This window comes from Prionailurus bengalensis, chromosome C2 (genome assembly GCF_016509475.1).
Source record: "Prionailurus bengalensis isolate Pbe53 chromosome C2, Fcat_Pben_1.1_paternal_pri, whole genome shotgun sequence".
In the NCBI taxonomy this organism is placed as follows: Eukaryota; Metazoa; Chordata; class Mammalia; order Carnivora; family Felidae; genus Prionailurus; species Prionailurus bengalensis.
In genome coordinates, this window is record NC_057350.1 from 95,664,597 (window position 1) to 95,688,757 (window position 24,161).

A 24,161-nucleotide genomic window follows, 5' to 3' on the forward strand; every position below is an offset into this window, starting at 1 on the left:
CTACTCTAAAGTAGATTACACTTGGGGCACTTGGGTGGCTCAGTGTCTTAAGCATCCAACTCTTGATTTTGGCTCAGGTCATAATCGCACAGTCAGTCCTGAGACTGAGTTCCACGTGGGGCTCCGTGCTGGCTCTGTGCTGGGGTGTGGAGCCCCCTTAGGATTCTCTCTCTCCCTCTGCCCCTCCCCCACTCATGCAAACACACACTCTTTTTCTTTCTTTCTCAAATAAATAGATAAATAAATAAATAAATAAATAAATAAATAAAAGCAGATTATACTTCAGGCAAGAGGCTAGGCCTGCCCCCCAGAAAGCCCTCTGCCTTTATGTGCAGGCCTCGGTCCAAATACTGAACACACCTGGGTGTCACTCACCGGATACTGAGAAGTTTAGTCCTGGGTAATGGCCCAGCATGGATTTCATAGTCCTTTTCCAGGTGTGATTCCTCTCATGCGGCCTTGACATGTGTTTGATGGGAAGAGCACGGACACTGAACTTTGACCTTGGTAATCTGAGTGAGGTTCCGGGAGAGAATTTGGAATAACATACAAAACGTAGGTTATATTGAAAAGAAAAGGAGGATGAAAGTCTTCATCAGGATTGTAGGCCACTGAACCAAATTTCACACTGTGTTTTCTTACCCATCCACCAGGACACTGAAGCAGCAAGCATCTCTTCTGGGGTTTCCTAACCTGGTTTTCCCTTTCTTTTGATTTGCTCCTTCCTATGCTCCTCAGAGACAACTGAGCCATGGACGCAGAGTGGGGGAGAAGCATACTGCTACAGACGGAGATTGCATAGGCAGGGGCGGAGACGTTAGCCTCGAAAATTCCAATGAGAACATAAAAGTCAGTCTCATCATAAGAAAGAATATAACGGTGCAGACTCTCTATTTTACATATTGTCTACTTACAAGATGGAAGCTATTGTTCATTCATTCATTCAACAGACATACCAAGCACCTGCCACTGTTGCCTGGCTCCCATCTAGGCCCTGGAGATACATGCAGATACAGCCCAAAAGTTTCCTTGTCCTCATCTGATTTGGTTAAGCCATATGAAATTGCTGTTTTTGTAGGTCTAAAACAATCGACTAAACAAACATGTACCTACTATATGATTCAGCCGTTGCACACCTAGGTGTTCACACAAAAGAAACAGAAGCATATGTCCGGATGAAGACTTGTTCATGAGTGTCTGTAGCGGCTTTATGTGCAATAGCTCAGACTGGAAACACTGTCCATCAACAAGCGGATGGATAAACAAATTGTAATGTAACCACACAATAGAACGCTAGTTGGCAATGAAAAGGAATGAAGTTACTCATATATACTGCAACAAGGCTGGACCTCAATCCATTATGTTCGTGAAAGAAATGGAATGATTTAATTTATATAAAACTTCAGAAGATGCCAGCTAATCCATAGTGACAGAAAGCAGAACTGGGTCAGGGGATAGCAAGGGCAGGAGGGGAGACGCCAGAGTAGCACGTGCAACCCTTTGGCATGGGGGAGGGGTATATCTACAGTGTTGATTGTGATGACGGTTTCACAGGTGCATACATGTCAAACCTTTGCAAATGATAGACTTCAAATATAGGCAGTTAATTGTATGATAATTCTACCTCAATAAAGGCATTAAAACAGCACCAATTTCATAGGGTTCAATCGACAGATAAATTTTGGTGATCAATTAATTTTTGAGACATTATATTCATTTTTCATACATTTACTGGAAACTCACCATGTATCGGAAATACTGTGAGAGATACTACCCACGAAGAGTGAAAAAAGCTGTTCTTGCTTTTAGGCTTAGTGAGCAAAATAGGTTCATAAAGAGATGACTGAATGGATTTTCTACAGGCAGTTCTGGAGTGATTACCGGGCTTAACCAAGTTCTTGTCTGTTGACTGCATTTATGCATGTGTCTATGCCTTCTATCTTTTTCAGAGTGACTTGTGGTCTTTGGGAATCACCGCTATCGAGATGGCAGAAGGCGCTCCCCGTAAGTACCTTCCTCTGGGTGAAATCTGTTGCTGGTCTGCTCTGCAGGGACTGAGCGATGCTTCCTTGCCAGGCTCTGTAGTAGCTTTGCTTCTGCTACAGCGAGCCCGGTGTGGGTTCGAGCTGGCATATTTAGAAAGCAAAGTCATCTTAAATCAACCAGGAATCCATTCATCTCAGAGCGGTGTGAGGATCTCGTGTTTAGAGGAAACAAGAAAGAAAAGGGAGACAACTCGGGGATCTTGTTTATTTTACCGATTCAGTGTGTAGTTTCTTCTTGAACTGCCCTTCGCCTAACGCAAAACTGGGGCCAATTCACACAGACTAGAAACTCCAACTTAACAAAAAGTCAGAACTGATTTCCAGTGCACGGCTTATGCAGACACTTGCATACTCAGTTGCTCTCCCTCCTAATAAAGTACTGATATTTAGATTTTGAGGTCCAAGGCAGAGTGGCCAGGGCTCTGGCTATCTGGGGAACCTCTGCTGTTACTTGAGCTCTGCAGTATTGGTACTGCAGAGTGCCTCCACCAGTCCTGTGCTGGCTGTGAGCATGTGCCCCACAGGCTTCCCTACAGGAAGTGCAACTCACCAAGGGGCCTCCGCTGCCACTGCTCTACCCACCGCCCCGCAAAGCCCTCCGCATCAGTGACCCAGCCTGGCAGGGATATAAGACAGAACTTTTTCTCGAGGGCACAGGATGCCTTTGTAGGCAACTCTCACTCCTTAGTTTCACTGCTTAGTTTGCTCAGGCAGCACACTTCCACCAACTTTGTCTGCCTCTTCCTTTCACTCTGATCAGACATGCAGAGCAAATTGAAAACTCTCCCAGCCTTCCCTGGCTCCATCCCTACTTCCTTCCAGGCAGGAGATTTCCCTGGTAATACCTTCTCATGCTTAGTGCTGCCTTGCTGTCTGCTTTGCGGGGGACCCGAACCAAAACAGGCCCCGTCTGTGCATGGCAGGTCGTTTTGTTTATATGACTTTTTATCTTCATGTTATCATAGTCTGATTTCTCACTCTAGAGTTGGTAGGATTCATCTGTAAGCGTGATTGATTTGGGGTGTTTGATGACAAAATTCCCTTCATTCACAATGCTAATAGGCATTTATGAATCAGAAGAATAGTATATTGCAGTCTGAAAACCATATTGTCATTCTTGATGAGTAGTAGAGGGGGCTGAAAATAAACTTCTACCCACAGAATCCTTTAGCTTTTAGAGAAAATATATTCATATTCTGGGCACAAAGGAAAGGATACCCCCTGATGTTTGAAAAGTAAACCTGTGAAATATTTTGATTAAAATAAGGACGTATGAGTCCTTTCTCCATAAACCATAATGCCACGTTTACAAGTTGAGATATTTTAATGACTTTTCTACCAGACCCTCTTTGCCTTGATCTCTCTGTTCTTTCTGGGGCCAGCGAACAAACAAATGAACAAACAAACAAACAAACAAACGATAAGCATATCGTGAAACCTGAAAAGCCATCAGGATATTTAGAAATACAGACAGAAAGGTGTTCTGGCCTAGTGCTTTATACTCTAAAAATCTATGTACATAGCATTGCATTTGTATGGGCCTTTGGTATATAAGAAATAGACCATTCATCTTTCATTTTATGACTTAGGCTTTTACAAATTAAAAGTAACCTACCATCTCCATTGTAGTTGTTATCTTGATGTTGTCTACTTTGAATCTCCGATGGTTATTTATAGCAAAGCAGAGGTTTTGGCCCTGTAATGTACTTTTCTTAAATATGAAGTACAAGTAGAAATGTTAACAATGTCTAGTTGAGATGCGTATTTTATGAGACACCAGCTCTTTTAAGTGCTCCACAAACAGAAGCTTTGTAGTCCTCTGACTCTGCTCACGGGGCATGTGCGACTGGGAGCCACTCGGTAGCATGAGCTGCACAGCTAGGGTGGGCTTGGCTTGTATTTGGCCTCCTAACCTGAACTGCCCTTTGTTTTGGTCTCTTGCAGCTCTCTGTGACATGCACCCCATGAGAGCCCTCTTCCTCATTCCCCGGAACCCAGCACCTCGCCTGAAGTCTAAGAAGTGGTGAGTTTGGTCTTCAGTGTTTTGCAGATTGAAGGGTTTCCTGTGATGCTCTGTTGGATGAGCTCAAATCCGTAGGTCTGGCTCCATGAGTAGACTAACATAAACCAAGACGTAGTGAGTGTTTTTCCATATACTATCACTCTTCTTAAGGCACCTATTAAGTACCTACTGTTTGCACAAGTCTTTATCACCACACCTTCCAGGTAAGGAACTGTTAGCTAAAGTGAGTAGTGGAGCCCCAGAAATAACATTGATTTATTACCTCAAGAAGTATCCTTCCTGGCTGCACAAAACATCTTATCAGAGGGGGCGATAGTTCCGAGAGTCAGCTGGTTCGGTGGGCCGACTTTTCTTCTATTCCTTAAGATGGCAATTCTGTAAGTACACACACATACTTGGCAGTGTGAGAGATGATTTTATTAGTCTGTGCATAAATATTTGTAAGTTTTGCTTTTACCGCTGCTTTCCCTTTATGGCAAGTGACATTGGCTTCTTAAGTTGGGTAGTGGTACAACCTTCCCGTTGAATAAACTGATTCACTTAAAAAATTGGCCTAATTTAAAGAAGAATACCGAGGGGATACTAGTATGGGTGGTGTAGGAATATGGCTAAAAATTGTACTGATAGTATACAATTGACTCAAGTTTGAGACACACAGTTCTGCAGGTTAGGCCAGATGTTGGACTTTTGCCTTTTTTGCCTACTTACATCAGGGTCTTTGTATCTTATTATTGCATAACAAGAATCCATTGGTCCTTTCTTTCCCCTGTATGTATGGTGGATCTTGATACACCCTTGCCCTGGGATCAATTCCTGGGCTACTTGTGATCTCCTATCTTTTTCTAGAGGCATATTCTGGGCAGTTAGAACATGAAGGTTCAAGACCTCTCTGTCCCTTTTCACAGTACTTCATGATCACCCTTGACAGGGACCCTCATATTCCTCCCTTACCCACTCACAGCTTTCCTCTGCTATACAGAGAGCAGTTTAATTAATACCAGCCACCTAGTAATGACATAGCAACCCCGGTGTGACAAGGGGAAGGCATACTGCCCAGAGAAGAGAGGAAAACAGCCAGAAGGGACCCGCAGCCCCGAGTTGCAGAAGAAGAACAGAGCATGAGAGTTGCTATTGGCAACAAGGGGCAGAGCAACCCCTGTTCCTCGTTCTCACTCTGGAGGGTCGCTGTGTGATAGCCGTTCTCTCCCCAGCAACAGCCTTCCATTGGGTACCTGTATGGCACATGATCAGTGGGGCCCGGAAGCCCTGCTTCCTCCCTTCTCCCCGGAACAGACTTCCTCGGGAGAGCAGTCAGCTCAGTTCCATCTCTGGAAGCATCGGTAGCACTACAAAGCCCTCAGCTCGCTTTCTGCTTGTCCTTGGTGCCAGGCCTCCTTCCCCTCCTCCCCCCAACACACACACACACTGTAAAGGGCGGACTTCACTTGCCTGTTCCCTCCTCCCCTTCCCTCTCCCAGAACTGCTGCTGGACAGACGTTTCCAGAGTTCCACCCACAGGAGTCAAACTGGCCATCCACACATGTGTTATGTGTGCTCAACACAGCGTGGCCACACCCCGTGTTTCAGGAACATTTGTATTAATTGCCAACTTTGAAAAATCTGGCGATTGAGCTTTACCTTTAGGTTTCCGGCCTTTTGTGCAAAGGTGTGACACCAGGTGGTCTTTTCTGCCCATCACCACCTCTCCCCAACTGAGAAGTGGGAGTCACTCGGCCACCATACTTGTCCTGTTTTCCTCTTATACGGAGCTTGTACTGCCCTCTGTCTGACCTTTCTGGCTCGCTAGAGAAGCGAGTAAACAGCCTCTGCCCTACAGTTTTAATTTTCTTTGCCCCTGCTCCAAAAAGTTCAACTCTGTATTGGCCTTGTTTGAGAAATACAGACTTTGAGGAAAATACAGGCTGACTTTTCTGCATCAAACCTTTGACAACAGGAGCTATATCTGATGGTGCTGCAGGGAACGGGGACAGTCCGGGGACAGTGAGGAGGCCAGCCTCCTCCACACCCTCCCTGACTCCAAAGGAAAGCCAGTCAGGAGCTCGAGACCCACACTGTTAGAGAGGGGAGGGGGAAATGACGTGGCTATCTGAGAGTGAGTGAGGAAACAAAGGCCCTGCTCAAGTGCTCTTTCTCACTCAGAACCCGGCCTTTATAAGATGGTAATGCAGCCCCCCGCCACGGGACATGGGGTGTGCCTTCCAGCTCTCTGCACAGAATTCTAGTTTTTAAGTGAATATTGAGCACTGCAGAGTACTTTCCTGAATGACCAGGTCCAAAGTGATTTGAAATAAGTTAGGAATTAAAAGAGAAAAAATGGGGTACCTGGGTGGCTCAGTCGGTTAAGCGTCCAACTTCGGCTCAGCTCATGATCTCGCAGTTTGTGAGTTCAAGCCCCACATCGCGCTCTGTGCTGACATCTCAGAGCTTGGAGCCTGCTTTGGGTTCTGTGTCTCCCTCTCTTTCTGACCCTCCCCCACTGGCACTCTGTCTCTCTCTCAAAAAAAAATAAATAGACATTTAAAAAATATTTCAAATCAGTTAGGGTTTTCACATGCCCTAATGCTTGGGAGGAAGTGAAAATTTTATTTATTTTCCTTTTATATTTCAAGGGAGAGGATCCCTCTCCCCACCCGTCAAAAGAAACAAAACTCCAAAATGTTCTTTTATTCTCTGCCTAATGAATTATCAGATGAAGTGCACCGTTCGCAGCGTGTATATCAAAATACTACCAAAGTGGGTGTGGGGGTGCCATTGTGGTAGAGATGGGCCATAAACTCTTTATTATATGCATTCAGTTGAGGGTCATTTCCACCTAACTTGCTGAATCTACAACATACAGGACATATAAGGCATATATGCATGCTGTAGACTCAGTAATTTATGTGTGTGTGTGTGTGTGTGTGTGTGTAAATTTAAGACCTATATAAATTTAATTTTACCCACAACCCTGCCAGGCAGATGCTCTGAGTCATCCTTCTCTTGCTGTAACACTACGGCTTGGGTAGGTTATGAGCCTTGTGCAAGGCTGTACAGTCTTCTAATTTTCTAAGTTTGTAACCCCCATTTTCCCACCTGCACCATCTGGCCTCTGAAGTTCAAGCTTAGAGTAATAGAGAATGAGATACTGGTCTCTTAGTTGAACAGTTTTTTCCTGTGCCTTAATATTAGGGAAAGAAGGGCAGTAACAGGGTTCTTTGCCCCTTCCATTGTGGGGGTAAAGGAGAGCAGTCCACTTGCTAGAACCCGGCTCTTCCCTCCCACGTCAGCGAGATGAGGAGAGGCCTCCATGGCAAGGAGGTCATGCAGTCAGGGCTCCAGTCCAGCCATTCGATAATTAGATCTCAGGGAGGATTATAACCTCAGCTGAATTAGAGGAGACCAGGCATCTCTCGGCCGCTGTCTTCATGTCACCACCAGCAAATGCGTAATAAGTTGGGACTCCCATTTCCTCCCATCTCTGTACGTGGTCAGATTCCACCCACGTGGGTGAACCATCTCCTTCAACACATTTCCTCCTCCCTTATCTTCCCACCGTGCTCAGGCCAGCTCCCCTGCCCTACTCAGTGCTGCAGGTTCCTGCAGGAGTTTCTGGAGAAAGATGGGGATGATTTCATTCCTGTAACAGACAACTGGTCTTTTTCTTTTTCCTTGCTCTTCAAATGCAAAGATTGCACACAGGCAAAGAAGTGTTTCATTGAGATCATTAGGAAAATCGTAACTGCTTATCACTGGGGAGAGACATGAGGTTCCTTGGTCTGGCCCATTTGTGCCCCAGATGAAGACTAGAGGCCTGGTGATGTTAACTGGCTTATCCAGAGTCCCAGAGTTTTCATTGCTGGAGCCACAGCCTTGAACCCCTTACAGTCACTACTGTTATTTTATGAAACAACAGCTCTGATTCTTGGTGGATTGTCAGGCATTTTTGTTCTTTAAGAACTGACAAAGTTATTTGTGTATGTGTGTTCTAAATAATATCATAATAGAAAGCAAATATCAGAAAATATTTCAAATTAACTGAATTTGCTAGTAGACCATGTGACTTCAGGCTTCATTGAAATCAAAACAAAAATTGTTCCACAGCTTTTACAATTAACCTTTTTTGCACAGTCTCCTTGGAGATAGTGGTCTCGTTGACTCTGTGAGCATATCTAATCCAAATATATGTGAAATTAATTCCCTTTAAGAACACTGACCTATTCAGTTCAACTTCTGTTTCCGCCCCCAGCTCTGAGGGCAGATACTGCTGTTGGTTAAGCCTGGTGATGTTCAGAGGTGGCAGGACGTTGAAAACACAATGAAAGTAATAGTAGTAACAATAACAGCAAACATACATACGGCGTTTATGACATGTCAGACACCGTGCTAAGTATTTTATATGAAGCAATTCATCGGATCATCACAACAGTCATTTGAGATCAATTCTAACGATCCCACCGTTTGCAGCCAGGGCAACTGAGGCACAGAGACGTTAAATAGTCTGCCCAAAGTCTCACAGTTAGTAAGCGATGGAGCCCAAATTAGAGAGAAAGGGTGGTTCTGGGAAAATGCAAATTCTAAAGCTCAAATTGCATTTAGGGAGTCCTGCAATTATCAGAAACTTCAGCCTGACTGGTTACAGTGATTAATGTAATAATCTTTCAGGCGTTTTTAATTCCTCTAACACAATTGAATATATAAACAGAAAAAATCTGGGAAGATAAAGTGTTTGGTGATGCTGGTATTAGAACCAGGGCCTCAGACTGTAAGCACCAAACATTAACATTTATCTCTCCAGGCCACCCCTGGGGAAATTAGTATTACTAATCTCGGGCATTTTTTTTAATAGACAGAACTAAATTACCGGCAGCAGAGATTCAAACAATAAAGTTATATAAATGTACTTTAAACCCATTAGACCGCTCAGCAAACAGTCAAGTGGTGTTCAACATAGGGAAGGGTTTTTACTTTTAATTAAATGTGTAATTAAGCATATTGATTCTTTGGTCACACTAACTTAAATAAGAGACAATGAATCTTTCCTCTGAAGATTTATTTTAAGTAAGAATTATTTTCTCTACAAACTGTTCCATTTGAAGAAGACGTCAGATACATTGCCAGGGTTGCAGTTCTACACATCTTGGCCCAATCTTTGGGCTCAAGGTTATTCTCCTGAAGGCTCCTTCCCACCGGAAGAGATCCTGGAGTGTGGCCTGTGAACCCCAGCTGCTTCCGCGGAACTCTTTGAACACTCTCTTACCCTAGAGATGCCACCGACATTTTTTGGGTGTCAGTACCGGGGAATGGAACATACAGTTAATCGAGTCTGCATCTCATTTTTAAACTGGGTGTGATTTCTTTATTTATCACCCTCTAATTAATAGCTGAGCACTTTATAAAAAGCACTTCCTTCTAGTTGCAAGCAGAAAAAAACAGCTTTCATTTGCATTTATCATGAATATTTAACAGCTCCCTGTCTTAATTTGTTTTTGTTTTCATGTTTTTAATACTGATTTTCTACCTAGAAAAGCGCCATGTGGAATTTGTCTATCTCTTTCTGCAGGTCAACCTCATTCTCTTGTATTTATTCCTTAGGACAGTCCATTATCCCGTGATGGTTTTGTTTTGTTTTGTTTTGTTTTGTTTTGTTTTGTTTTGTTTTTTGCAAAGTCTCTCCTTAGATGATATCACAATTGTGCCTCTACAGATTTGTCTCATGGACCTGAAAAAGAAAGCATATTCAATACTATCTCCTCTCCAAACCTCCCTCTCTGTGCCTCACATGCACAGATTTGATGGTAGCCATTTTACAGCATTTGTCCGGAACTTACATGTGATAACCATTCCTGCATTCATTCATTCACCAGACATGTGAGGGCAGGTAAGTGTGCTCAGGATACCAACAGCACACCAGTGGTCTTGGAGAACAACAGTGTGGAGGAAGCAGGGCTACAGGCTGAACGACAGACAAGGAGGTACATAGAGTATCCACGCTGTTGTCGCTATCTTCCACAGGCCACGGGGTGGCCGATCCCGATTGATCCTGCGGTGACCCCAAGCATAGCAGGGTACATATGCTTCTATGTAAAATAATGTAAAAGCATGAACTTAGCTTAGAAATGCAGGGAGAAAAAAATATTAATAATGCAGTCCTTCAAAAACATGGAACGAGAAACTGCTTTGACCTAGGCAGAAATGCAGAGTGGTGCATATGCCAGTGCCCTCTTGTGTTTGGATCTTGAATAACATGTTCACCATTGTGTTCTGTGTGGTGAAGACAGCTTTCAAGCCTGAATTCTGTGTGTAAGGTCCGCTGGGAGACAGGAAAGCTTGCTCCTGGGATCCGCTCCTGTTATTCCACAGCACTCCACAGGAGGGCGACGGAGAGCACAAAATGGATTCCCACCTGCTCTGAGCAGGGTGGGGGCCACAAAGAGGGTGACCAGAGTTCCACTAAGGTCTCTGCCCATCATGTGCCAAGATGCCAATGTAGCACATCAGAAAGGCATGCTATATCGTTGTGAAGTAATTATTTATGAGGCTGGACAATTTCTTGGAATGCAGCAAGAACATACATGCCCAACTCATGAATCATAGCTGAAGTCCACTGTTAATTTCTCCCACATTGTGGACTTGCTGCCCTATTCCTTGCTATATTATCCCTCACCAGTTCTCCCCTCCCCTGTGTGAGGCACGGGGTTTATCTTTGAGGAAACAGTGCCTGTCTAGCAGGAGGTAAATTCGTTTCTGGATATGAACTTAGTTCCTAAGTTTCCAAGTCCTTGGGTTGATAGCAAACATACACATACATCCTGTTCTTATTAATTGGAGAGCAAAGTTCAAAAGTAATTCTGAAATTACCATTTAAAAAATTTGCCTAACCAAGCTCACTTTACCACATAAGAATCTTTCTCATTTCTACAAATGTACTCCTCTTTATCTATACAAGCTTGATTTAATGTCCTCCCCCCAGCTTGCATTTTCTGCATCATTTAGACAACTCATCTCAGTTCTCCTGACATATAGTGTGCTCAGCCCAGTCCTTAGTTTTTCACTATTTCTTGCCTCCCTGAACTCTCTCCTGAAAGTGACTTCCTCTTCATTCTTTTTTTTTTTTAATGTTTATTTATTTTTGAGAGAGAGAGAGAGAGAAAGAGAGCTTGAGTGGGGAGGGACAGAGAGAGAGGGAGACACAGAATCTAAAGCATGTTCCAGGCTCTGAGCTGTCAGCGCAGAGCCCGACATGGGACTCGAACCCACGAACTGTGAGATCATAACCTGAGCCAAAGTCAGATGCTCAACTGAATGAGCCACCCAGGTGCCCCGGTTTCCTATTCATTCTTTAAGTCTCAGCTCTTGTTCCCTCATTACAATAGACCTTCCAGATAGACTTTTCACCAAGGTCTTTCTCTTCTCTCATTCCTTTTGGTCTCTTGTGTGATATTACATACAAACTGTGCAAAAATGGTTTTATGCACGTAACTCCCATACATTGCCTGAACTGTGTGTTGATGGTGATGATGTCTTTGAACCCCATGTGCCTAATAAAGGTCTAGACCTACTGTGTAATTGGTTGATTCCTATGTTGGCTAATTGAACCTATTTTCTTCTTTTTTTTTTTATTCTAGCATTTTGGAGAAATAGAATTTTGCTTTCCTTTTGGATGCTCTTTTTATCTGTGGGTTCATCTCTTTTGTTTGGCAGGTCAAAAAAATTCCAGTCATTTATTGAGAGCTGCTTGGTAAAGAATCACAGCCAGCGACCAGCAACAGAACAATTGATGAAGCATCCATTTATACGAGACCAACCTAATGAACGACAGGTCCGCATTCAACTCAAGGACCATATTGACAGAACAAAGAAAAAGCGAGGAGAAAAAGGTTAGAAGCACGTTTGTATTTCAGCAAAGGAAACAAAAGACGGAGCGAGTCATGGGCTCTTGATGTATTTGGAGGTGACCATGGGGGTTTCAGATGGACCTGCATTATTCTTTAGTGTGAAGGCCTGCCTCTGAGCTCATAGCCTGTAGGCATCAATGGATTGAGCCTGTGAAATGGAATCTTCATGAAAGGATAGAACTGTAAGGAATATTACCTCTTCCAGGCACTAACAAAGAGACATGTTGAGTAATACTATGAAGTGGTTTAATATGACAAGTGATTTTCTTAGTTCAAATGAATATTCATGTTTTGAAGGCTAAAAATCTACAGAAGACAACCTAAAAAAAAAAATCATTTGGTTGACATTTTTGTATACTGGCACTCTTCAGCATTTAAGTTTTTGTGCTCTGAGGCTCATTTAGAATTTAGCTCAGAAGTCAGAATGAATTTTCTTATAGTCACAGAGATGCCAGACTTGCTATTTGGAACATTGAATTTTGAGCTGGAGGATCATTTCATGTACTTCTTTATTTTATAGATTGAAAAACTCTTATCTCTTATGGCTCTGGCTGTTCTACCACACTATCTTTTCATGGCATCGATGGAAAGAACATGAGTTCAAACTTGGGGTCCTGGGGCCGTATCCTGGTTGTTCAAATAGAGACCCGGACTTCCTTAACTAGCATCCTGACTAAGCAGGAAATTCACGTGGTCTGGGGCAAGCTTTGTGCCTGGTTGGATGGGGAGTTGGGGAAGGTTGAAGTATGGGGAGGAAAGGGAAAGATCCAGAGGACAGACAGAATGAGTCCTCCCCGAGTGGAGGCAGGAGGGTCAGTGGAGGAAAGGGGAGGGCTGATGGTGAGGAGGCAGTATAGGGCTGGTAAGGTGAGCCCTGAGCGTGCAGCCATGGAGAGTAAAGGGGAAGACCAGGCACCGACGGTGCGACACAACTGGCGACATGATTTTCCTCTTTTCCGTCCTCAACACCATTCTCCTCTGTTCTTCCAAGCCAGATGGAGCATTGGAGGGTGGTGGACCCCACAGGACAGAGTGTGCTCTCCTTTTATTTGAATTTCCCTTCTTTGCCTCTGCAGTTACCATCTGTAATGTGGCGAGGTGCAAGCAGGTGTGTGGGGTGGGTGGTAAGCATTGCAGGAGTCAAGACCGTAGAGGTAGGAGCAGCAGGGGGCTGAGGCAGGAGGGGAAATCCTCAGTGAAGGCTCAAGGGAAGCCTTCCTTCTTGGCTGCTGGCCTCAGGGAGTCAGGGAAACGTGCGATCAGGTTAGACTCCAGAGTAGGAGGTTATGAGGCGAAGCCAAAAAGGAGGCCCATCACCTGAAACTAATGAAATATTGTATGTCAACTATCCTTCGATTTAAAACAAAGATACATTGCTGAATGTTTGAGGATCAAACTATTTTCACTTGAAGTGCTGAATAGGAAATAAAGCTTCATTGCCTGTTTTGATTGAATACAAAATTATTATAGCACTGAAAAATAAATAAATAAAAATTCCGAGCAAAACAAAACAATAAAAAAGGAGGCCCATCTCCAGTTGTGAGTGGGTGGAAGGGGATGGGGTGTTTGTCAGAACCCAAGGGGCTGGGAGGGCAGCCCAAGCTGGAGGAACCAGGCATGAGAGAAACAGGTAAGTCAAGGTCAAAAAGCTCCAGGACTGATTTTTCAACTGCTGTTTATTAATAGTGGCCTTCCACTCCAGGAAGTTAAAATTGTAATGGGGACATTTTAGAGAGGAGTGTCAGACATGCAACCATTAAAGGCCAATTTCTCTAAGAGGGAAATTTATTTTTCTATGGGCCTGTCTTTTCCAGACTCAGACTAGTTCAAATTCTAGCTCTCCAACAAATTCTGACCCCCTGAAGAGTTATGTGAACTTCATCCCAGTTTTCTCATCTTTAAAATAGGAGAGGGGATATAATAGTAATTAGTATTGCCTGGCATTGTTACAAAGGTTAAGTGAGATAATGCATTGAAATATTTAATACAATGTCTAGCATATAGTCATACTTAATAAATATTAGCTATTCTCATATAGACAGTTCTTTTTTGACCTACAATTTTTCAGTACTATTCAGAATCACTTCCTGAGAACTCATGACCTCTTTGCCTTTGACCTGTGAGTAGAATGGGTAAAGCTTGTGCCTTGGGTTGCTTTCACATTGGGAGGGCACAAACTCTAAAATGTGACTCGAAACACCCCATTCTATGAAAATAAGACTATTTTTTTTTTTATTTTAGAAAAGGGAGGAGAGGGACAGTGGGACAGAGGGAGAGAGAGAGAATCTCATGCAGGTTCCTTGCTCAGCATAGAGCCTGATGAGGGGCTAGATCCCACAATCCTGGGATCATGACCTGAGCCAAAATCAGGAGTTGGACACTTAACCAACTGAGCCAGCCAGGTGCCCCCAAATAAGACTATTTTTAATGTGTTCCTTCTCTGCAGAGTAGAAGAGTAAGATTCCTGGTAGGAGGTATGCTCCACAGTTACATGGTAATTTAAGAAACCTAATTCTGTTTAGGCTCAAAGCCATCAGAAGCCTTCATTTTTGTCTGCTCCCCAGAAGGAGTATTGATCAAATGAGGTTTCATTCCATTTGCTCAGTTTCATCAAATTACTTCATTTGCTTCCTGTAATACTTTCATACTCTCTTAGTGGCTCTAAGAGCAGCTTTTGGTACAATCAAACAATTTTATGAGAATTGATTTATGATTTTTTTAAGCCAATATTATTTTTTCCTTAAGATATGTTGACGTATGCTAATTTATGCCAGTAATATAAAAACAATAAGACCAGATTTTGGTGAAGTATTACAGTTGAAGGGCCTGACAAATGCAGGTTTTCCCATCGAGAGTAGAAATAATTGGATTAATTGGGTGTTTCTTTTCCTTGCTAGAATTTCCTTCTCTAGATAAAATTTCTGCAGTTTACTTCCTACTCTTCTTCCATTGATTTATTTCAGGTAAATTTGGAAAAGTACATTTTCAGTGTGGAATATTGAAACACTTTATGGAAGTCCTTTACATTTTGGTGACATAATACTCAAAAATAAGTAGCCTGAAAACTTCATACATATCTAAATATTTGAAACTAACTTGTGACTTTAAAAAAATGCACTTGACATCATCATGCTTTTGGCTCCTTTTCATTAGCCCTTTAATGGCTGAAGAGTATGGAAGGCAAAGGGTTTAGTTCTTTTCATGTGTGCTGCTTCCTGGTGGTAGCCCAACCAAATTGCAGTTTTAGTTCCTTTTTAGGGGTACACAAATGCCTTCAAAGTTATAATTACTAACCCACAGCTATGAAAGGATAACAGTAATGTGACGCCCTGCCTTGCTTAAAAGTAAAAGCTCTTCCAAGATACCCCAAACCCCGCAGAAAAGTCTTCAGCAAGCACTTTTATATAAGGATCAGAAAGTCATATCAGACCTGCTGGCCTAACTCATTCTGTCTGCTTTTCTCACACCCAACATCTAGCCACCAACAACTCATTGTGAACATGTCATGCCCTTTAATACTGCCACCCTTACCCACGTGGTTATGTTGCTTGGAATGTCCTTTTCCCACCACTTTCAGCTGCCATCTGCCTGGAAGGGGGCCACCAACAATTACAATGTGCAGCTCATTTCCTCCTCAAAGGCTTTGCTGCCCCCTCTCCCTCATTATGACCGATGGGCTTTGCTTCTTTCTCTGATATCTCATTGCTCTTTTTATGCACTCCTCTTTAACATATAATATCTTGGAAAGAATACTAGTTTCAAAGTTGGAAAAGTTCTGGATTGAACTCTAAATTCAAAGCCCAGATTGACTGACCTTTTATTAATAAGTCATTGGTTCGGTCACTTAACCTCTTGTGATAGTGTCTTCACTTGAAAATGTGTTAAAGTATTGTTATGCAAAATAAATGAAAGAACATAGGTAAAGTATCTAGCAGGGTGACTGGCATGGGAGATACCCAATAAAGATTAATTTCTTCATAATCATGGAGGATCTGATTACCTACTTGTCCATCTTGCCCATTAGATTCTGATCTCCTCCAAAGCAGACGCAATCGTATTTATTATTACATATTAACTTGCTTAACATATTACTGAATTAAATGGATGCCCCCAATGGGCAATTGAATGAATGTCCCCAGTGGTCCATTTATGTCTTTTTTTTTGAGAGAGAGACAGAGAGAGAGAGCACGTGCACACACGTGTGTGTGAGCAGGAGAGGGACAGAGGGAGAAAGGGACTTGGTCCCACAACCCTGGGATTATGACCAGAGCTGAAATCAAGAGTCAGATGCTCAACTGACTGAGTCATCCAGGCACCCCAACTCTATATTTTTAATAGCACACATTGTCAAGTTTCTTTATGGTGTTTATCGACATATCTAAAGACAGTTTGTGGGTCCATGTAAGTCATAATAAAACTCCTACTTAAAAAAATGATTAATAAGTTAATACTGGGCCAATAAAAGTTGGTTTAGGTGGTCCCATAATGGGGAATTAACACAAACTGAAAAGTTATTTTGCATTTCCTTGTCTTGACTTTCATGTGAACACTAGCCATTAGGGACAGGTATCTAGAGTCAGCTGGGACAGTTTTGAATGTTAATTCCATGCACTTGAATCCAGCTGATGGGAACTATTAAATCACAAGTCAGGAGGCCTGGAGCCTGTCCCAGGTCAGCATTAATGACAGCTCTTTGGGCCTCAGATTACTTATATATAAAACAAGGGTCGGAGGGGGGGGGGGGGGCGGGGATTGACCGAGCCGCAGCATCTTTTTGTGCACTAACATTCTGTGAGTCTCTCTTTAGATGAGACAGAGTATGAGTACAGCGGAAGTGAGGAAGAAGAGGAGGAGAATGACTCAGGAGAGCCCAGGTAGGAGAGCAAAAGCTAAGTGTTACTTTCACATTCTGAGTTGTGCTTGTGTGAAACGTGCTTCCTTTTGATTTATAGGTTCATTTTTAAGAATCCAGCAAGGTGGTCTCATTTAATTTATTGCCCATGAACATACTCATTAATTTGGGAAAATTTCCCCGGGGCAGACTCTTACAAAAATGTGGAAATCAGCGTATTCTTTATCTTGTCCCCTAAGATTTATGGTCTCTATTCTAAGACCTTGTTTCCTCACGTATGTAACGTGTAGAATGGGTAGAGGCAATTATCTGGGTAATACAAGACTCAAAGTACCTAAAACTGCGACTTTCAGGAGACCTCAGTGGTATTTTGGGACTTGAATTATTCACTTCGTTACATCATACCTTTCTTTAAGAAGCCCATTTGGGCAGCCACTGTCCTTGTCACATGTCTTGGTATTTTCACCACAGTCTAATCTGAGAGGAAATAATTTCCAGGAAATCGAATCATGCTCGAGAGGGGAACCCTACATAGAAACATTCATGCCCACCTCAGTTGTCACATGTTGGATCCCAGAACCAATGCTGCTTTTATCATTACCATCCCTGCGTTTTGAATTTCACTTGACATTGATTCCGACTTTCTTCCAGTGTGTTTATGAGTGATTAAGGTTAGTGTACTCACATTGCTGGGATTTCTGTTCCTTGAGACAATTCAGCTGGCAGCAGTTTGGTGAGTTGAGGGGGACAGGCACACACACCATGGTGTGGGAAGTGAGATTTATCGGGGAAAATGCAAAAGAAGAAAGCTCAGTGGGGTATATAGGGCTCCATCCTCTAGCCATCCAAGGAGAGGACTCCAATGATCCGGGAGGCATAATTGCCATACTGCTGGGGCGGAGCTACCTGACCAGGAAAGAGGCCAGCTCAGCCACTGCTGTTAGAATGAACCAGTGGCTTCTTTTTTTGAGTTAACTCAGATCTCCCAAGCTGGATTATTGCTGAACTACAGGAAGAAGGAGGGACTTACTGGGCCATCCAGTTTTTCTCTTCACCTGCTACAGGAATTTTCAAGGTCAGAAACTGAAGGAAAGTTTTTCCTTCCATCTGATACTTTACATGGGCCACCCCCAGTTTAGCTACATAGAGATAATGTCTGTCAAGTAGTGACGATCAAAGGCAAAGGACCAAATGCCCTGCATTCAGAGAGGTTGTGCACTATTTTTTATTTTTCCAAAGCTCACCCAGATGTCACGTCAGCCCTTCTGATCACTCTCTAGAGAACTGAGAAGCCACATTTTAACTACTACTTGCTAAACTGAGTCACTTAGCGGGCTGACCTAGCCATGCCTTAACACTTCTATAATTGTAACGTGTCATTATATCACACTGAAGATTATGTTCCAAGTCCTGTTTTATGGGCACATGTAATTAATCTTTGTGAAATCCTGAAAACTCGAAAGGGACAGTGGTTATCTCATTTTAAAAATGAGGTGAGAGCTCAAAGATGGCAAGCAGGTCACACACCAAGTTCATGACTGAGCTACTACTACAGCTCAAATCGCCTGACATTGATTCAACATCAGTTAATTGATTCAACATCAATTGATTCAACACCAGTGCATCCTCGTGTGCATGGTGAGGCCGGGCTCCCCAAGTCCTGCCTTTTTGCACGGAGCTTGTGGCCTGTGTGGATAAGCTCTCTTGCTTGGGGTTTGGTTTAGAGTCCTACACAAAAGCTGTAAGTTTTAGAGGAGTTTTGTTAGTAGAATCCAAGCACCGTCTGTGGGACATCATGAACAAAGCCTTTTCATGTCATTTTTTGGCATTGATGGCAGTCACGCGGCATGCTAACCGCTCTCCAAAACAGAATAATCCCCTCGTCAACTGCCACCAAATCTGCTCCCGTTTGCGTCACCACCACTGTCCAGGTGCCAGACAAAACCTGCAAGCATTGCTCACTCCACACACCAGATCCATCAACAGGCTTCATCAGCTCTCCCAGCAAGTGCTTCTCTGCCTCCATCCTCACCGCCCCACCCCCACAGAGCCACTTCAGTGCCAGCCCAGCTGGTGGCCCTGCTTGCCCTCACCTCCCACGCCCTGCAGACAGAAGTCCATTCAGCAGCCAACAAATCCCATCACGTCACTACCCTGACTATAACCTTTCCATTGCTGGCTTCCATGCCATGTGCCTTCCCGGGTCTGCCCAGTCTCTCTGGCCTCCTCTTGGACCACCTTTCTCCTTCACTGTGCTCTGGGAAGTCCCATGGAGTTTGGTTCCTCAAAGATGCCGCACCTGTCCCCGCCACAGGCTTCTACATTTGCTTTTCTTTCTGACTGAAAGGTTCTTCCCCTACGTCTTTGTGGGACCAACCCGTCATCATTTGAGTGTTGGCTCATCTGGCACCTTCTCAGAAAGTTCTTCCCTGATCACCCCCGTCTTGAGCAGAACCATTAATTCTCGCCCCAGCCTCCTGCCATTGCCACTCTTAAGCCATTACATCTTTTGTCTTATATAGAGCCCTGCTCCTACGTGAAATTGTTATCTGTATCTTATCTAATTATTTGTCTGTCTCTCTTCCCCACAACAAGATAACTAGAGAGAACATTCATTGAGCCAACTGCTGTATCCACTGGAACCTATCACAGTGCCTGCTACCTAGAAAGGGTCAATAGTTATTTAATGGGTTTATCGCAAGTGGAAGTTGCCAGAAAGATGAAAAGATTTGCGTGAACAAATAAGAGCCTTCCCCACCTCCCTGTTAGGCTGCTGTGTGCAACCAAAGAGTCTAACTTTGAGTTGTTCACATGCAGTTAGATGTGAATAGGACAGCCCTAGACCAGGGCTGTGGGGAGAGTTGCTTTATGGTGTTTTCTATCCTCTTTTTCTTTCTACTTTCTTTCTTACATGTGCGCGCGCGCACACACACACCCACACACACATACACATGATGCACAACCACCGTTTTACAGATGAGGAAACTGAAGCCCATGGTGCTTAAACAGAATCTAGGAATCAGTGAGCTGGGTTGAAGTCTACACCATCTGCTCCAGAACAAACCATGTCACTTCTCTTTAATCCTGGTGCAGCGAGACAAGCCCTGAACTCTCTGACTTTGGCAGGCTTGGGTTCCTATTCTACTCTGTGTTGACCTTGACTCAAATGTTCTCCCTCCCTGGCTCATCATGTCTTCACATGAGCAGCCTGTCCTTTGCCTCCTGGGGTTTGGTGCAGGGAGTCACGGAGGAGGTGGGGGGGTGGGGGTGATGTACTCATCTTAGTAGAATAGGTTCCCTGCTGCTCCCGGTTGTTCATTTCATTTGCTGGATTTTTTTGTGCTTTTCTTAAACATGAAAACCAGCCGATCCAGGGCCTAAGGCTTGCACACTCATTAAAGCCTTTAGAAGCAGATCTTTGCATGTCACAAGGGTGAGGGAGCAGTGTGGACAGTGCTGGAGAGAGGTGATGACATCTCCATCTAAGGATGGAGACAGAACACGTATGCAGTAGTCACACTGAAAAGGAGGCTGAGCCTTGACTCAGTTTCCCTGGGGATGAGTACTGTAATTAACAGAGGGTCTAAGAGCCCCTGTTGGCACATGCGGCTCCCTTCCCCGCAGACAGGGGAGTTGTTGGCCCGCTGTCCTCCCCAGGACCCGGGTAATAATGACCCTTGCCGCACGCAGGATCCTGATCTCTCCCTCCTGCCCACAGCTCCATTCTGAACCTGCCAGGGGAGTCCACACTGCGGCGGGACTTCCTGAGGCTCCAGCTGGCCAACAAGGAGCGTTCGGAGGCCCTGCGGCGGCAGCAGCTGGAACAGCAGCAGCGGGAGAACGAGGAACACAAGAGGCAGCTGCTGGCCGAGCGCCAGAAGCGCATAGAGGAGCAGAAGGAGCAGCGGCGGCGGCTGGAGGAGGTGAGCACCTGCCCGGGCCACCGTGGAAGCCCACGCCTCTTGACCAGGTCGCTTCCTGAGTGTCCCATCCTTGTGTGGGGCCATGCCCGCTGGGAGCACACACCTTAACTTGCAAAGGAGGATGAGGCCTGAATGCTGTTACCAGTCAAGGACTTCCCTTGCCTGGCAGGGGGCCAGGGCGCGACCTTGGTGAGAAGTGACCTTGGTGTGGTCACTTCAGGAAAGCAGCTAAAGACCTCAGCCTCTTCAAGTCTTACTTAGATATCACCTCCTCAGTGCAGCCTCCTTGACCACCTTACTTAAATTTGCACCCCCTCCCTCTAGCATGTCCTGTTGCCCTTCCCGGCTTTGTTATTTTTACATAGCTCTTACCACCTTCACACGTACTCTCTATGTACCTTTGCATGTCTTACGCTGGAATCTGAGCTCCCGAGGACAGGGGATTTTGTCTCTTTCGTCCCCGATGCATCTCTCCATCATGTATCTCTAGCGCCTAGAACAGGGCCTTGCACATGGTAGATGCCTCGTGAGTATTCATGGAATAAATGAACTAATATAGGAATAAATGAGTCAATATGGAGAGGTACAATATAGGTGTTAAGTAGACCGCAGTGACTAGGCAGGCAAGTGAAATGTCAGGTATGGAAACGCAGGGTCCTCCTGTAGATACTCCTTCGTCACCCCTCTGGACACTGTGGAAAGCACTTCACAAGTCCTTTTGCACACCTTTAGTATCCAGGACCCGTCCTCCAGCTTGCTGGCCACACTTGCCTTCACCAGCAGGCATTGCTGTCATCTGTGTGGGAAACCATACCAGCAGCCACACCTTCCTGCATGCCTTGTCCTGGGTGAGGCTCTCACCCTTGTGGTCTTACAGAAGTTTGTTAAGCCTCCTTCCTTTATGGGCCACATCAAAGCCTCTAGATAGTTAGGAAACTGAGAGCATAGCTGTTGGAAAAGTCTGATGGCAGATGAAAGGTTGACCGACTGCACGATAATGGGGCAGCAATTTTACAGTTTTCCCAAACGCCGTCTTGCTCCTCGTTAACGGTTTACAGCAATTCACTTGCTCTGTCAGGTAGCCACGGCAGTTCGAGGCTGGTGGATTGCAGGCACCAGGAGCAGATTGCTTTTTAATTGGCACATCCAGGTCCAGCCTCCCTGGTTTAAATCAGTGAGGGCCTCCGTTTCAGTTTGCAGTAAAATCCTATCAACCTCATATATCCCTGGAATGTTCATACACAGACCGGCCACAATAATACCCAACAGTTGCAATTATAAAGTGACTTCTGTGCGCCAGCTCCTGGGTGAGGTTATTTGCTTATATCCAGGATCTCATCTACTATCATTATCTCTTTGCGTATATCCATTGCTTCTCATGCCGAATGCATACAATCCCCATTTAACCAAGAGGAAATTGAAGTTCAGGAAGAGATTGAAATAATTGGCCCAATATCACAGGGCCGCTAAGTGCACAGTGTTCACACCCATTGAGATCTGATCTCAATGTCCACACAAGCCCCGAAATAAGTCATTGAAGCCTTGAACTGCGACCCTCACAATAGGACCTTGCAGGCTTCTGCAAGCATCAGTGGGCAAGTGAAGCACGTTCCAATTTCAGTTTATAAGTCTGTCTTCTTGTCAGTGTGAAGAATGCTCCGTGCAAGAGAAGTTTGAAGTTCACCACCGTCTATTCTAAAAATGACACTGTAGTAGACGGAGACCCTGCGGTGCCATGGAAAGGAGACCTTGGAAGGAGCAGGCAGAGGCAGGGGAAAGGGAGGTGTGGGTGTTAATTAAGCAGCTCTCAGAAGCGAAGCACGGAGTATAGCTGTGCAGGTGCCTGTACCCCCTCTGGTTACTCTCCTGGGCACGAATTGAAATCCCTTGCAGCTAAGACCTGGTGTCACCTTCAGCCCAGTCAGGTCAGTCGGGACCTCTCATTCTAGCCCCCAATCCAGAGCTGTGCCATATCCACCAGTCTGCCAGTTCTGAGAACCAAATGCCTCTGCGGGCTGGAGCCCATGTTTACTCGTGTAGACTCTGGCCAAACCTCTCCCCTCACCTAAGCAGTACCCTGTCGGGCTCTGCCCCCACGTCCCGCCTTTCCTGCTCCCTTCCTGATGGTTTATTCCTTCCAAGGGCATTTCTGAAGGGCACCACCTCACTGAGGCGTTAAACCCTGGAAACCTTGACCATAAGCCTTAGTTAGTGGGCTCCTTGCCTAATGACTTGTTACACTTAATTTCAAGTGAAAGACACTTACCATGTAAACCCTAGAAAATCTCCACTGTCCTCCCATAAAACATTTAAAATACTGAAGAATGCCCACGTGCCTGTGCATACACACACACACTTATGTGAACTTTCTTCCTTTTTTTTTTTTTTTTAATTTTAACATAACAACTTTTGACCTTTGAGCCTGGATCCTCAATTAATGTAAAGTCTTTTCAGAGGATGCGTTGTGTTATTTTCTTTTGTTTTTATCTGTATTTTCTTCCCTTCTTACCTGATATGATTTATTTGAGCTTTAAACGTTTTTTTTTTTTCATCAAGTTGCTAAAATAACGATTTCTAACGCTTTCCAAAGCATTTACCATACGACAGGTACGCTGTTCCGCACTTTACATGAATTGTCTCATTTAATCCTCACAATAACCCCCAGTCTGAAGATAATGCAGCTGAATTTCAGAGAGGTTATGGGGCACCTGGGTGGTTCAGTTGGTTGAGCATCCGACTCTCCATTTCAGCTCAGGCCATGATCTCACATTCTGTGAGTTAGAGCCCCACATTGGGCTCTAAGCAGACAGCACGGAGCCTGCTTGGGTTTCTCTCTCTCTCTCCCTCTCTCTCTCTCTGTGCCCCTCCCCCTCCCCCATTCATGCTATCTCTGTCTCTCTCAAAATAAGCAAATAAACTTAAAAAATATTTTTTTCAGAGAGGTTAATAACTTGCTACAAGGTCACACAGCTTGGGAGGAAAACTAGGTTTCAATCCCAGGGGATCGGACTCCAGAGCCAAAGAGCTGTCAGTGCATCCATTCTGCCTCTCCACTGATTAGCCAGGCATATTTTTCTGGCCCATGGTCCTGTGGCCTTTTACTCTGAGAACCTAAGGACTTTTGAGCAAAGGCAAACAAGCTGCACCCAGCCAGCGTGTGCTCTTCTTTAAAATGGGTTCTGGCTCTGGTGTGCCCCGTCAGAGCTATGGCCAAGGCCTCCTCGTGTCTCTTCTTGTGTGGCACTTTCTGGAGCCTCTATATTGGAGGCAGGTCAGAGTTCAGACTCAGTGGGGCACATGTACCCACAGAACACACCCTCCGAGTCCCCGCTTGCACCAAAGGCAACAGTGTGCCCAAGGACACTTTGCTTTGTGCACCAACGCACATGAGCCCTGGCTTCTCCTCAGAAGCAGGAACACTTG

At 44.6% G+C, this 24,161-nt stretch overlaps 1 protein-coding gene across 11 annotated transcripts in view; it reads left to right on the plus strand.

Moving 5' to 3' along the window:
• TNIK (TRAF2 and NCK interacting kinase) overlaps nucleotides 1-24,161 on the plus strand; it is a 396,420-nt gene that overhangs the window by 277,374 nt on the left and 94,885 nt on the right. For all 11 annotated transcript variants that reach the window (XM_043594906.1, XM_043594911.1, XM_043594908.1 and 8 more), the window contains exons 8-12: nucleotides 1,950-2,004; nucleotides 3,990-4,068; nucleotides 11,770-11,945; nucleotides 16,771-16,837; nucleotides 20,534-20,738. In XM_043594906.1, coding sequence (XP_043450841.1) covers nucleotides 1,950-2,004; nucleotides 3,990-4,068; nucleotides 11,770-11,945; nucleotides 16,771-16,837; nucleotides 20,534-20,738 — 582 coding nt within the window. The remainder of the gene's footprint in view (nucleotides 1-1,949; nucleotides 2,005-3,989; nucleotides 4,069-11,769; nucleotides 11,946-16,770; nucleotides 16,838-20,533; nucleotides 20,739-24,161) is intronic.